The sequence below is a fragment of the Medicago sativa genome, chromosome 3 (assembly GCF_051527215.1).
Source record: "Medicago sativa cultivar Bolivia chromosome 3, Bolivia_mono, whole genome shotgun sequence".
Classification (NCBI taxonomy): Eukaryota; Viridiplantae; Streptophyta; class Magnoliopsida; order Fabales; family Fabaceae; genus Medicago; species Medicago sativa.
The window spans coordinates 92,942,924-92,959,570 of record NC_140751.1 but is presented as its reverse complement, the minus strand read 5'-3'; the positions used below and the strand labels follow the sequence as shown (position 1 = coordinate 92,959,570).

The 16,647-nt window shown below is 32.9% G+C and overlaps 1 protein-coding gene and 1 pseudogene across 1 annotated transcript; one reads left to right on the top strand and one right to left on the bottom strand.

Annotated features, from left to right (window-relative positions):
- The first annotated feature begins 2,680 nt into the window (after positions 1-2,680).
- LOC146942044 (leucine-rich repeat extensin-like protein 4) lies at positions 2,681-3,741 on the top strand (annotated as a pseudogene).
- Positions 3,742-5,900: 2,159 nt separating this feature from the next.
- Positions 5,901-16,122, bottom strand: EMB1427 (Spc97 / Spc98 family of spindle pole body (SBP) component). The gene is made up of 15 exons (XM_085755996.1): positions 15,693-16,122; positions 15,496-15,593; positions 14,930-15,092; positions 14,726-14,836; positions 13,215-14,234; positions 12,979-13,131; positions 12,800-12,899; positions 11,373-11,467; positions 9,576-9,764; positions 9,408-9,464; positions 9,187-9,258; positions 8,935-9,033; positions 7,146-7,277; positions 6,856-7,029; positions 5,901-6,476 (listed from the first exon to the last, which is right to left on the bottom strand). Exons 1-15 carry the CDS (start codon positions 16,071-16,073, stop codon positions 6,318-6,320), a joined length of 3,003 nt encoding a protein of 1,000 aa, XP_085612122.1. The 5' UTR covers positions 16,074-16,122; the 3' UTR covers positions 5,901-6,317.
- Positions 16,123-16,647: the final 525 nt, after the last annotated feature.

Here is a 16,647-nt window from a genome sequence, read left to right as displayed (position 1 = left end):
TAACATTCTCAACCAAATTATTTTAGTATTTTATTTAAATACATTTAATTAATTAATTCTACTACTTATTTTAATTAAATAGAATTTATATCTTTTTAATATAAAAGAAACAATGAAATATATAAACTTTTTTTTTAAAATTAGTAGGAGCGTACATTTCTTTTGTCAAAAAAAAAGGACCATACATTTTCAAAATAACAAAATATGGGTATATGTAATGTAAAATTCTATAAAATATGAATACGTATAAGATAAAGACTAACACTCTATTTTTTTAAAATTCAATTCCAGATTTTTTTGAAAAAAAATAATCATTTTCAGATTAAATAAAAAGCTGACGGTAAAAAAAAAAACTATAATGTCACTAGATAAACAAAATGAAATAAATTGGCAGAAGGGTATATTGGGAAACATACAAAAATATTGCTGCTCTCTTCCATTTCTTCTCAGTTTTGGGGAGAAAGAATTTTGTGTGGGACCCATATGTTTTTAATCTCTCTTCTCTATTTCTCTTCACTACCAAACAGGGTAACTTCAATATCTCTCTTCAATTTCTCTCTTCCTTAACTCTCTCTTCTCTATTTCTACCCTACCAAACACAGTGTAAAGGATGACTTATATTATATAGCAGATATAAAGAAATATCTGCTTTGCTTCTCTGTTTGGTAAGCCCATAAAAGAGCTTTTAGCTTTTAGCTTATAAGCTCGTTTGATAAAAAAACGTCTTGTTTGGTAACACTTTTCACCATGAGCTTATAGCTTATTTCACGAGCTTATAAGCTATTTTTCAGAAGCTACTTCAAGTAGCGTTTGAGCTTATAGCTTTTAGCTTCTCATGTTTTATTCCATTTTTACCCTTACCACTTTAACTAAAACCCATGTTTACCCTTAATAATTAATTTATTATAATTTAAAACAAAACAAAAACGATGCTACATCTGCATGTACACACGATTGCTGAATCTCTACCGCGAAACCATTGTTCAGTATAAGACACATACAATTTTTTTTCCTATTGTTGTTGTCCTTTTAATTGTGCAATATAATTTTTATTTTCAATTGTGCTACTGCTGGGTATGTATGTATACGTATGTTTTTTTTTGTTTCATCCTTCGTTCTTTCTAACAAATTTTTTTAATCTTATGAATTGATTATTTTTTATTTTATTCTTAAAATAAATTTGTAAACTTTAGTTTTTTTATTAATGTATAATAACTGGAAACTGAATCGAAATAAATTGAAAATAATTTTTTACCGAAAAACAATAATTTAATAATATTTAAACATTTATTAAATTTAAAATATTTAAATTATCAAATATCTTAAATATTAATTTATAGTGGTATAAATTTTAGATGAATTAATAATGTCCTTTTATGTAATTTTACATTTATCAGCTAGTTCAACTGCTAATTTTACCAAACACTCTAATTAACTTATCAGCTATCAGCTAGCTTATCAGCTAAAAGCTATCAGCTAGCTTATCAGCTATCCGCTATTTTTACCAAACAGAGCCTTTGTATTTTATTTTTAATTTCTCACATATTTACTTCACTAGAATATAATCACTGTCATACTATTTTTTCGTTGCCATTCGATTTTTGTTGGGTTAAATAAATAGCTTAGTGGTTATACTCACATATTATATATGTAATTATTTTTTGAGAATTTAGGGTTTAGACCCCGACCTATGCTTATCAATATTCGTGAAACTACCGATCCAACTTCACGTATAGGATCAGTTGGTATTCGACTTTAGTTGACCTATGCCTATCAATATCCGTGAAACTACCGATCCAACTTCGCTTACAAGATCGGTTGTTATTCGACTTTCGTTGACAGCAAAATCCAACATCCATTGATTTTTTATTTATTTATTTTTAATTCATGAGGAATTTCTAATTTTGATTATTTTGATTTTAGTATTAAAAATGGAAAGGACGTAAAATCTTGAAAGGGTTTTGGCAGTGTTTAAAATAGTAATTAGAGTTTGAGGAACCCCGAGGGACAATAAAAGGACGAAAGGAAAGGCGAAAAAAATATCAGAAAAATGGAATCTTTGAAGAGTAAAGTGAATACCCTTTTCTCGAGAAGCCCTTTTCAAAACAACAACATCAAACAACTTTTTCAGGAGTCTGTTACTGTATGAAACCATGAGGGAATATCCTTAACTCTACGGTAGAAAGTAGAAACACTTTTTCTTTAATCCCAACAAGTGCTAAGCTACCATGCCTCAGATCAACATCAACCTTTTCTTGTTTTGAGGAATGCTATATGACTATCACTTGTATTATTTGAATATAAAAAATGCAAATATTGTATATGATGTCCAATAACTATTTTTCTATGAATATATTTTTTTTGAAAGATTTTATGAATATATATGATTATGTTCTGGTCTATTCCCTTAAATAAATTTATTTTTCTATAAATATGTTTCATGTTTTTTTAGTTTTGCTGGTAATAGTGAAATAATTTTCAAATCAATTATAATTAGTACTCCCTCCGTCCTGAATTAATTGAGCCCTGGGCTCATTTCACACTTATTAAGAAGAAGGCTTAAATGCTATTTTAGTCCCTCAATTTTCTTAATTGTGCAATTTTGGTCCCCCTAGTTTTTTTTGAGCAATTTTAGTCCCCATATTTAACTTCCTTTTTGATTTTAAAGTCCCCCACTCATATGTGGTTGGATTTACTTGAAGTCTATGATGGTAACATAGACCTTTCACACCTAATCACTTTTTTCCCTTTTTATCTCTTCCGTTCCATCCTGTCTCCCTCATTCTTTTCTGATCAATCATCATGGTTCAAATTCTTTCTCATTACCCCCAAACACAAACCTAGAAATTAGATTCAAAATCAAATTCTTTCACACATCATAGATTAATAATGAGAAAAAGGTATTATCCAATTCAAAGCAATTAAAATTTCTCCAGAGTATAGACTTACTTGCAATCAAGCACTTGAAAACCCAAGTATACGCACAGTCACCGGTATTGATCTCAACCATGCCGACATTGCCGGTTATTTACCGGATGAACTCGGTCTTCTAACAGATCTCACACTTTTCCACATAAACTCCACCAACAGATAAGCGGTAAGCGTAAAACAACTTCTGGGAGGGTTTCAAAAGAGTTATTTGAAGGAAGGGTTTCAAAAGAGTTATTTGATAAAGACCTTATTTTCATGAACGACAACCGTTTTGCATTTGATTTTCTAGAAAATCTTGGTAACTCACCTGTTTCAGTTGTCGTTTTTGCAAACAACAAATTCCAAGGATGCATTCCTTCGAGTATAGGAAACATGTCTAACTAAACGAAATCAATTTCTTGAACAATTTGTTTAAGTCATGATTACCGTTGTTGAAGAATCTCATGGTTTTCGATGTGGGTTTTAATCAGTTGGTCGGTCTGTTACCGGATGCTTTTGTCGGCACGGTGAGTTTGGAGGAGCTTAATGTGGCGCATAATATGTTCTCTGGTAAACTTGCCCAGAGGTTGTTGTGGTGATGGGGATGACAGTTGTTGATGAATACGGAGGGGTGTTGTCGGAGACATAGAGAGGTTCACTGGAGTCGAATGTGGAAAGGGCGATGCCGGTGAGGGGGAAGGAGATGAGATGGAATGGAAGAGATGAAAAGGGAAAAATGATTGGCTGTGAAAGGTCTATGTTACCATCATAGACTTCAAGTAAATTCAACCACATATGAGTGGGGGACTTTAAAATCAAGGGTTAATTATGTTTCTAGTCCCTATAAAATAGCGACCTTGTAAGTTTAGTCCTTACTTAATTTTAATAGCATTTTTAGTCCCTAATTTTGTTTTTTTGCCCTGAGTATTAGTCACTGCTCAATTCAAATTAGTTTAATTTATGCTTAAACTCTTAAATTTTTGAACAATTTTTTTCAGACATGTTTAGAACATTACTAAAAGTTCCTCCGCAAAAAATTATCGCTAAATTTGATTTCTACATCCAGATTTTATTACTTTTTATCTTTAACTTTTGTCGTTTTAAAAAATTCATATTTAATTCATTTCATGTCTGAAAATTCTAAATTTTAGTAAACGAACCTTTAATAGTGTTCTAATCTTGTCTCAAAAAAATCGTTCAAAAATTTAAGAGTTTAAGGATAATTAATCAAACTTTGTTTTAGCAGGGACTAAAATTATAAGTAAATTTTTTTTATAGGGACTAAAAATGCTATTAAAATTAAGTAAGGACTAAACTTACAAGGTCGCTATTTTATAGGGACTAGAAACATAATTAACCCTAAAATCAAAAAGGAAGTTAAATATGGGGACTAAAATTGCTCAAAAAATACTAGGGGGACCAAAATTGCACAATTAAGAAAATTGAGGGACTAAAATTGCATTTTTTTTTTTTTTTGGTTCAATAGCCTAGTGGCTAGATCACACACTTTTAAAGTGTGGAGAAGTGGGGAATCCGGGGTTCGAACCCCAGCCCCTGCAAACATTATCCCTGGTAGCTACCAACTGAGCTACGCTTACGGGACTAAAATTGTATTTAAGCCTAAGAAAAATGTATAAATAAAGGGGAAAGTGGAATATATTGAATTGAGAATGATGAAAGTAGTATTAATTAGAGTTATAAAGAGGAAAAAGTGGAATATATTGAATTGGGAATGATGAAAGTAGTATTGAAAATTGAAATGACTCAGTTATTTTGGGACACTTTTTTTTAATAAATGGTTCAGTTAATCCGGGACGGAGGGAGTATCATCTAGAGCATCGCGAGTCCTTTGAGGGTTATAATGGCCAAAAGTCATTCCACCATTGTCATACAAATTGATGTACTCTTTCATCTGATCTTGTGTCCATATTCGTGATAAACATTTGCACTGTGAGTCACCACTGAATTGTTGTCTCATTCAAGGCCAGAATTTCGTTTGTAATTATAGAGATTTATATCGGAAGTTTTCATTTTTGGGATGCCCTTTTGAATGCTACACTGGACCACTTGTTTTAGATGAAACCAACAATGATGCCCAACAAGAATAAAAAACATTGACAGTTGTCATCCTTGAACAGTTTGTAACGCATCTTCTGGCACCAAGCTTTTTACAAAGACATTTTGGACCTCTGTGTGAAATAGCACTAGATAATAGACATTGATAGTTGCTTCATAAACTAGAAACTAGAAATCAAAACATGCTTTTAAGGGAGAAAAGATAAAATGATCAGATTTACAAGGACAGTACCAGCAGTAGCTGATCACGCGAGCACATTCACCTCTGCTCTGTAACTGTAAGCATAGATATTATGTATAAGGTAAAATTATCATTTTTTTAACAATATTTATTATGTAGTTCACATTGTTTGGTTTCATTGGGTTACTTTTAGACTGGTGACCTTGACTATATCTCTCTCCTAACCAAACCAATTAGTATTTCTCATCAAAATATATTTATTTTAACCATTCATCTATCTATCAATTAATACACTATATCTCATAAGTCACCAGAGTATTTTCCCACATTGTTAGGAGTGGACTGCAGTCTGGAGTATACCAGACCAATGCAGTTTTGCTTAGATAAATATTCTACTTGCTCTGAAACCTGAAGAATCGAGTTTGACATTTTAATTTTTGGAGACTTATTTTAGTTCTTAGTCTGAACTTATTGAAAGTTTCAAATATCTTATTAGCATGTCTAAGGCATATCACATGATATATCTTAACAAGTTAAATGGCTGATAAAACAGGAATCAACTTACATGATTAGCTATAAATTTTAAAAATTACACTGTTACTGCTCAAGGACATGAGATAAGGGTGAAAATAAACTAGCTAGACTAAACTTTGTTACACTCATTGTTTTGTTTAAGGGTTCACTAAATTGGTAGTTGAGATGAAGGAGTTTCAGAGGATAGGAAGATCAAGAGTTTAATTGCACAGAGTCATACTAAGATTTTTCATTAAAAACTATTAAGCCCAATCACATATAGATAACACTGTGCAGAAGTAAAAAAGGAAGGGTAAAAACTAGCACAGGCTTTCACAATCGTTTACAAGGATTAAGATTTGTAGATTACTTATCCTACATAGTTGTACATTAAAAAAAAAACAAACAGACAATACTCTATGACTTACGTTGTGTACTCATGCATCCTGCAACAGAAGTGGCCTGCAATTACGGGCACATAGGCAACAAACAACCTTCAAACTTTTTTGACCCTCATTGAGCTCAAAGACGAAGTGAATAAGACATTCTCTCAGGATATTGCAGAATATAAAAGCAAGCACAAAACTATTCTGCTATTGAGATACTCTCGAGACAATTCACCTTAGATCAAACAATTTTACCCAGAGGCTTTCCCCAATCTTGAAGCAACACTTCCCGGGCCAGATGTGGTCATTAAATTCCCATTAGCAGACATGTAAAAATAGTTGTAGTTAATTCTGGTGACCAAATCAGCCAAATGAGGGAAATGCCCTACATTTAGTTTGAAAGATAAGACCTGAAACGCCAGGATAAGAATTACATTACCAAGTACTCACATATCTCACATATAAATATACAAATAACTATTTTAAAGCAGACAATTCAGATCTAAACTTCCCCTGAACTGTAAAATCTAATTATTCAAATAAACAATTCAGATAAAAGATATTTTCAATGGTTTCACTTAAGAGTTTATCTTATTCTTTCTCTACCTCTAATTATTGTGTTAGCAACTCTTCAAGCAGGGGCTTCTATTGGCCATTCATAATTTTCCCTTTAATTTCAGAGAATCTTAATAAGAAAATCCATTATTTTCATCCAGATCATAAAGTAGAGCTAGTGTCACCGAGTAGCAGTGTAGTTAGAAATTTAGAATAAATTCTGAAGAAGCATACCCTAAGTAAGAAAGCAATGCAATCATCAAACTGTTTCTCAATTCGGTCGACTTCCATCTCACACCTTGCCTTGATTGCAGAAACAGCTCCGCCGCTTTTTAATGTTTGTTGTATGGTATAGAAGTCTAAAGCTAAACCAAGGATGATATTAACGCGGCTGGCAATCAAAGCCCCCTGAATACAACAAAGAAGTTTGAAACTACTCAAGCTTTGCTCCATCATAACTACATCAGTCAAAACAGAATACAAGGAGAACGCAAATACCCAACTTCTGAGACACAGTGAATTACCAGTTTATCAGGAACCACAAAGCACTGCCGCTGAATTGACAACATGTAAGCCTCATGGGCATCAATGACCTCATCCAGAGATTTGGCCACTGTCATACTTTCACATAGTTCACGCCATGCACTGTGGTATACCTGCATACAAATTGTAGCGACAGAAAACACACTCAGGTTCCGTTGCCAAAATGCAGAACCATGAGTACAAGTGTATGACTAATGTGGAGATTCCATTGACAACTAGCATTTCTATTGGTCGGCCAATGTTATATTCTCCCCTTCTGCCTCCAAAATCTACCAAAAAGGTAAGACTTAGTAATAGCAGCCCTTACTATCAAGTAAGGACGGACCCAGGAATTTTAAGCAGTGTAGGCCACACATACATACATACATACATACATACATACACACCATTATATAAAAGCAACTCCATAGTTAATTAGCACTTATCTATTTTTTGGTCGGATCTTTTACTTGATAAATTTACCTTTAACAACTCATTTTTTTTTTCAAATTTTAATTTTAATTCAAACTCCAAACTAAGTATAGAGAATTTGAAAACAATCTGTCTATTTTAATTAAACTTCTCTTGTTAAAATTCTTTTCAAATCTAGATAATATAGATGCAATAAAACACAAACAAACTAATTAAAGTTGACACCAAATGTCAAATTAAAGTTTAACACCAAATCTCTACCTTTTGTTTTTTAAAATTCAAAGGCTAATAATACTGTTCTAAATTAAGTCTCATGAATTTCTATTTCATGCGTGGCACTCCTCAATATTCTTTCTTAAGCCCAATTGCCTTATGTCAAATTAATAATTGGATATAAATGTTTTATGTTGACCAAAAAAGATACAATTGTGTTATATTACAGGCCTTTCTTGTGTATTAGGCGGTATTTTAAAACCATTACCACAGAAACACTACCCACACATGTAGTATTTACAAAAAAAAAAAAACTTAACTAAGTGAGGGCCAAGGCCCGCATATAGCAACAAGTGCGTCCGTCCCTGCTATCATGTAGGGGGTGTTCATGGTCCATAAATTGTGCTGAACCAAACTAGTGTTGTTAAAGAGTCCCACATTGGATGAGAGATGGCATGAACAAGTGTTTATAAGTGGGGGGCAGTCCTCACCTCACAAGCCGCTTTTTTGGGGTTGTGTTCGGTCCAACCATAAATTCTAAGATGGGGGGTGTTAAGTGTTTATTTGTGGGGGAAGTACTCTCTCTCTCTCTCTCTCTCTCTCTCTCTGAAATGTCACTGCTTAATTTCCTAGAAAGTTAAGTGCTATTCTCTGTGCTTATTACTTTGTTGTTCTTAGTTTGCTTTTGTGCCCCCAAAATAAAAGGCTTCTTAGACAAACTTTGATTTAAGCACTTTGTATCTGATCCGAATATTCTTGACCATGTAGCCATCAAAAGAGAAAATTGACTTAGCCATCCGAATTTAAGCACTTTGTATTTAATTTACCGTATCAGGACTATTTTCGGCCATTCTTCTAATTACAGCTAGCTTAACAAATTGACTTGGCCATCAAAAGTTTCAATATGTTCATGATAGATGCCTTTAACTTCTTCAACTTCCAGCTGCCGCGCCAGGAAAAATTAACAAAACAAAGTTCTATTTCTGGTGTATTAGAGTGAGTGTGTGTGTGAGAATGAGGGAGAGGGAGAGGGAGAGAGAGGGAGAGAGTAAATCGTAATGGTAAACCAATTCATATATACAAACCGGTCCTGAACCAGTTTTAAACTAACTAAGACTGGTTTTAAAAAGTGGTGTATGTTCATACCCGGTCCATCACATATTGGTGAAAAGCATCCACAAAATGAAGGAGTTTCTGCTCCACTAACCAATGATGTTTTCTGTTATTTGTTGTAGATCCCCTACCCTGCAAAGGATGATTGCAGTTTCAATCGTTAGAGTAAGTATCAAGAATTAAGTAAAATGTAAAACTAGATGTCAACATTATTCTTGAAAACTTTAGCAGACGGAGCACATGTTCCACTGAAGAGAAATGGCGAGTATTATACAAATTTTGCACCTTCCACATCCATCTCCGCACTTTATCTAATACAAATTTTGCACGCTTGACCTTCAACAAAAACCGCATCACCTAATATACACGAGATTACATATAAAAAAGCAGATAAACATATGCAAAAAGAACAAACCAGAGAGCAGGAAGAAACATCAGCATCTGATAGATGAAGGGAACTAAAAGGCTAAGAAAAAGAGAGAGGATTGTAAAGTTAAGTCAGATACCTGGTTGTACTTCTTAATTGCCTCTGTGTTTGCAATGAGTTCAAGAGGCCAAGGTACCTGCCAGTTCCAAATTTTTAATAATCCTTGCACAAAATTTATCTATGGAAACCATTATTCTTAATAAAAAAGAGTTAGATAGAAAGGAAGATAAATTGACTGAAGAATGACCTTATATGTGAATTTTAGCATATCAAGACCGTTCATCCCCAAGTTATTGACACGACTTTTATGAGTACCCAAAACAGAACCAGACGTGCTAGCTTCCCCATCACTCTCAACAATATTTTTGGTTATTGAAACTACCAAAGAATCTGGAGCACTTAACAGCATACAATCAGCAGAATTCCTGATTGATTCCTGTAATTAATATGCATAGATAGATTATGAATAGAAAATAGCTTTAGAACACAAAGGCGCAGAAGGATCCCTACATTTATGAAATAAAATCGTACACACAACAGGGTCCATCATTATAATATTGCTAATTTCTTTTTTAGTTACTGCAACACAGAAGTCATACCACATGATCACAATCATTTATTCAGTACCACTTTGCCAAACCATTATAGGAGGTAGCCACCACAATTAATATCTCTGTTGAAGTTGTGAGAATTTAGATAAAAGAATGAGAGATAATAATAAGAACCTTGAATACTATTGATATTGACTGAATAGTAGCTTGATACTCAATATTTATAACCAAGTGATCACAATCAAATCTATAACTAAAACCCTTGATTATAGAGATATTTTTTCAACAAAATATAATTTAAATCTAATAATATCTCAACACTCCCCCTCAAGCTTAAGCTTACTAAGCTTTAAGCTTGTTACAAATATACCCTTTCAAAGAGAAGATCAAATCAACAAGTATCAGAATCAAAATAAACTTTCACAAATTGAACCCAAAAGAAACTGCAACGATATTGCACTAGAGGTTGTCATTCACTTGGAACAACCAACTTGTTTAGAACAAGTCACAGTTTTCTGAACCAATGTCGTTGACTCAACCTTGACGACAGTCAATCAACAGGACTAGCGAAAATAAAAACAACTTAAGTGGGACATGTCATCTGTGACCGGTGCCAATCACTCAACCTTGACTTTGGTTAGGCAAAGGGACATGGGTAGAATGCAACAGGACAGCTTGTTCTGTTTTGTTTGTTTGGTTCTAACATTTTCAGTAAAATCAAAATGCATCACTATTTTGTTTTATGTCCCGTTTTGTTTCACTTTTTAGTTGGTTTCTCATATGTAACATGTTCCCTCCCCTAGGGATAATCCTATTTGTGGCATTGTTTGGACACTAAATATAGGCACCTCTCCCAGACAGGTTCTTTCACTTTTCATATGCACCCAATATAAAACAGAACGCAAGGCAGAATTTGAAATGGTTCCAGTAGATAGAAACATGTATGCAGTTATTATAACAGAAAGATTAAGACTGCAAAAGGAAATTTATAGTATAAGAACCATAAACATCTTCAATGGAGCAACACAGCCAAATATGATCACTCAGAATCATGACAGAGTAAATGACGTAAAATGTATAATTAGACAATGAACATGTTTACATTATAGGATTTTAAAGGAGGAAAGAGAAAAAAAACAAAAACTCGGAATTGTGATTTTTGCTTTTTTATATAAATTAATTAGCACTAAACCTTATTTATTCTAATATTAGACTCAAATCATTATTTTATTATATAAAATACTAAGCACTAAAACTTATATGGGCATATTTGGATTGGCTAATTTTTGAGCATATGCAAAACAACTTATGCAAATAAATAATTTTTGAGATCTCATTTTAACAAGAGGTATGGCAAAAAAAGTATTAATAGGACTTAAATAATCCCCATCTCTTGAGCTAGCTTTTGGGTTTAAAATAGCCCTGACTCAAATTCTAACAGCAACCAAAAAGTACACTAAAGTACACAATTAAACAAAATCAAGAAACTCTACCTGTAATATTGTGTTTAATTCAAAATCATCATCCCATGTTTCACCCTTATCCAACTTATCGAAAATGACGGTTGAAAAGTGTTGTAGCAAATCGCCTGCACAAGACAAAATATCAATACAGAAAACGTTGATAGTATACCAATATGACCCCTACCCAACCTAAACTTACAAAATATTTTGAAGCACAATATATACTATGTGCCCATTTGATTTGCAAGAAAGTAAAAAAAACAGCCAAAGATACGAATATGACATGACTCTCACCCAACATAATGTTATTAAAAAATTATGACACAATATACTATGAATTCTTTTGATTTGCAAGAAAGTACGAGACTCAACAACACAAAAGTAATTTGTTACATATTTGATTTAAAAAATGATCATACATAAGAACCAAATAACAATCGAGGCACAACACAAAAATCCAAAATCTTCTTGCATTAAAAACCAAAGCACAACCTTTTGTCCCAAAAACAAAACGTAACTTACAAAAATACCCATTTTATTTCCTACGTAACACTATGCTCTCTCTCTCTCTCTCTCTCTCTCTTTCATATTATATATATATATATATATATATATATATATATATATATATATATATATATATATAGAGATAAATTGAACAAATATGGACGTCCCCTATTGGGATGTACTATTAAACCTAAATTGGGTTTATCCGCTAAAAATTACGGTAGAGCAGTTTATGAATGTCTACGCGGTGGACTTGATTTTACCAAAGATGATGAAAATGTGAACTCCCAACCATTTATGCGTTGGAGAGACCATATATATATATATATATATATATATATATATATATATATATATATATATATATATATATATATATATATATATATATATGGGTTATGATAGAGGGTTATGTTACAAGCCACCCTTTGGTGGTGTCTTTTATCAAGTCACACCTTAAGGTGTGATTTTCACTTTTTAGTTATAACTTCGATAAAAGACACCTTCCTAAAAGTAAGTTGGTGTCTTTTCGCAAATGCTCATAGAGTAACTTGATAAAAGACACCTTCATAAAAGGTGTCTTCTATCATAACCCATATATATATATATATATATATATATATATATATATATATATATATATATATATATATATATATATATTTGTGTGTGTGTGTGTGTGTGTGTGAAGAGAAACTGAGTAAATTTCTAATAAATGTTATACATTGCAATATATTTTTTATATATCATAATACATTACAAAGGGTATTACAGTAAATTTCCAATTATATTGTTTGCTAAGTGAGTTGTGATGCTCAATGTCCACCAAACAATATATAGGGCAAAAGTTATGTGACTTGTGTTTTTCTATGTTGTTGTGTGACCTGTAGCTCAAAGTTTATCAACTGCATCCTGTATAGAACACAAAATAAAGAATAATAAGTTAATACCTGAACCTAACAAGTATATTGCTCGCAGCACTGCAAGCTCGTCCATCAACCTCCATTCATTCATCAACTTTAACAACATATTCACTCCAATATAATCTACCTGTTCTATTCGAAATAAAGCAAATATATATTATCATAGTGTAAATCCTGGAATTGTCATATGGTTTATCTTTATTCACCTGTTTCTGAATGTAGGCAGTTAGACAGTACTGCATAATAACCAGAGGTAGTGGAGTCGTTCTTAGGTCAACATTTTGCATCCAGTGAAGAACTTTTGAAGGAAGAGTGCTGTTTCTCTGGAAAGGCAAGAACTCTGATACAGGAAGATCATCCTGTTTCAAATTAAATATTTGTTTATCACACTAAAGTACTGGATCCTTCATCAAATGCTACTCATGCTACTAAGTAGAAATACCTGAACTGCAGGCAAAATGGTGGGAAAAGGAAACAGTGTTTCTAACAGATTTCTCTTATCCTGTGAGTGAATGAATTTGGATTCATCATACTGAAAACCAAAAGTATAGTTTGTTCCTTCACTATCTGAAAATGATGTACTTTCTCCACCAAATATAGCCTTTCTTAAACCCTCGTCATTTAAAGAAGGCAAGCAGAATTTTCGAGATAAATTCAATGTTTTCAAGGAATCCCTGTTGTTTCCGATTGTTTTTCGACAAACGGTAATAACGGGATTTTGTAAGCATGATCTCAAGAGAAGCAATTCGTCTTTAACAACTTTATCCCCTCTTGAATCACCATTGCCATTAATGTCTTCATATTTTGGCTTCAAGTCAGCTGATTTTTTTTGAGATAATGTATCAATCAAGAACTTGTACCAAATCTTCTCTGAGTAAGGTGGAGCGGTTAAGTTTTGATTGTCTTTTTTTTCCGCATTTAAATTTAAATAAGATACAAAGGAAGAAACAGACACAGATTCATGCCAATCATCTTGGCAGAAGTATTTACAAACATGGTCACCATGACCAATAAGTCCAGCTAGTGATACAGAAAAAATTTCTGACAGTGTTAGCCCAACCACTCTATGAGAAGGAGACAGACCATAGTTTAAAGATTTGGTACTTCCAAACTTAACATTACTTCCTTTGCTACATGCTGCTAAGGAACTTGGGGCATGGCGCATCAGCTGCAAAGATTTTCCAGCAGAAATAATTGACTTAGCTAAATCCTTTATAAACAAAGGACAAGCTGGACAGTCTCTAACGCTCTGGTCTTTTCCTTTAATTGTACTAGACAAAGAGATGGAATCCCTCATGCCCATTTCCTTCTTCTCATTTGATGCTGGCATGGAATCACCGACATAAATTGTGGACGACGACTCGGTATCTAACTTACGATGCTGTAGCTTTCTTATTAGACAACTCTTCTCCCAGAACTCAGCCTCAGTAACTGAGACTTCTTTATTAGCGAAAAAGAACATCTGAAAAGATAGATGACATGATGAATACAACATTTTATTGTGTATCTAGATTAGCTTATTTTATGTTTAGAAAAATTTATATTGAATACGCTACAGAAAGCTGTTGGCTAAAATGCATTTTTGGGAAAAGATTAAATAAGACCCAATATGTTCTTAACCAGTATGGGTAACAAAAAACCGCAAACAAAAGATATTGCAGTATCAATATGACCTAAAAGTTATTTTAGGCTATGTACATTAAAAAAATTCCATGCAAATGATTCCCTTAAGTGAGTTTCAAGCTACACAAATCCAACATAATCACTAGAAGAATGCAAGACACTTTTAAGCAACTTTTGCACCAAATGAAAACATGAAGTTATTTCTTAGTTTAACAATATAACATGGCGATTTCTATCACACTCTTTAACACAACTTTGAGAAATAACTTCTTCATCCCCTAGCAATCAAGAGATTCAATAATGATTACCTCATCAGAAGGATCATCTTACCTCATTAGAAGGATCATCAAGTATTCCGTCAAAAAGCCAAGAATCAAGACCCTCAATATATGGCAACAAGCTTTCCACATACATGTAAAGTACCATGAGATAAGCTTCCTCCTGTTACCAATAAAGGTTTTACAAACTTGACATGATAAACCAATAAAAATGTATAAAAAATGCTTAATGTGCTGCACGAAAAAGATTCACGACCTCGCCACCTTGTACAAGACACATTTCTTCAAGCTTCTTATGAAGATAGTCAAGAACATGAACAGCCAAGTCTGCTGCAGGTACAGATGCCCCAAACTCAAAATATACATCAGGGATGGCCTCATGAACTATTCGCAATAGGAACTCAGCACCAGAGCAAAGACTAAGTCAACAAATGATCGTCAGATACTGTCACGTAATCGTTGAAATAAATTAAATTTGGAGACAAGTGTGATTTAGAAAATTGCAAAACTTATGTGCATTTTCTTAGGTAAACTTCATGCTGTTCTTCGCTTAAAATATTCATATCTACCTGTAATTTCCTTAAATTCAATTTTTTCTCAAAAGTTTATCATAACCACAAAAAATGCATTTTAAATGAAGAACACAAAAAGCACATATGAAAAGACCTAAGTTTTGTCATTTGGAAAAATAATCCAACACAACATTGTCATCTCTACTACGCTTAACTTATGTTCCTGCTGGTTCTTTACCGCCCAACACTCTATCCCGCACACACAACAAAAATATTAATTATGCTAGCATCTAAAATTATAAAAACAAACCTTGATAAAGAATTTTTGAATCCTAACAATGTTGGAGTGAAAACACCATCTGCATTATTCATAGACACTTCCTCCTTCAACGCAACATTCCTCAACCGCTGCATCACCACAATTCAAATCAATTCAATCAATAAAAAACACAAAAATTCAATAATCAATAAAGGCTAATCCGAAACCGAATCGCAGAGAAATCAAACCTTAAGCCACGAAGAAGCAGAAGCAACAAACGCATTCAAAGTAGGATTAGGTCTCGGCACCGTAGTTTCAACTTTCTTAACAGTAATCTCAACGATTTGAAGACACGTGGCAGCGTGAAGAAATTGATTAAGAAGCGAATGAAGACTTTTAAGGGATAAATGCGTGACGTAAACTCCGTTATTGATACGAAAACGGTTTTCGTTGTGATTCCATGAGAGTAAGGAAGAGGAAAACCCTTGTAGCATTCGTAAAACGCCTCGAACGAGTTCAAGTTCGTTAGTTTTGAGAGAAGGAAGAGGAGTTGCGAAGGGGAATTCGTTGGAGAATGGAGCGTAGATTTTGTGGATTAAGGTTTGGGGATGGTGTGATTCTGCACCCATTTTTTGGGCGCGGGATGAAATCAGAATAGTGAAGAAAGGAAAGTGAAGACTCTCTCACTGTGTAGATCAAAGAATATTGTTGAATTAAAAAATGGCGGAAAATTTATTGGAAATTTTCTTTTTCAACCCTACTAATTTTTTTTTATTTTTTTATATATTTTTTTAGGTCCAACCCTACTAACTTCTTTTCTTAATTGGAGTAGAGTATAGACTAAAATTTCTCGCTTTTCAAGGCATATTTAACTTGAAAATGAAAAAATTACACGTTGTAGCTTTGGAGAAAATGCACACCACACAAGCAAACATGAGCTAAACGATCTCTAAATTTTTCATTTCCTCATATTATATAATTGTTTGACATTTTATAATAGATTATATAATTGTTTGACAGTTTTAAGATTGTTTACTCCGTTTTGTTCATACTGAAATCAAATTATTAAAATCACATTATTTTTTTTACAATAAAAATCACATTATTTAAAATTGATAATAAAACTAAATAGATCATCACATTTTATTAATTGATCATGATTTAATAATACATTAACACAATGTTGATCAGTACAAAATGTTT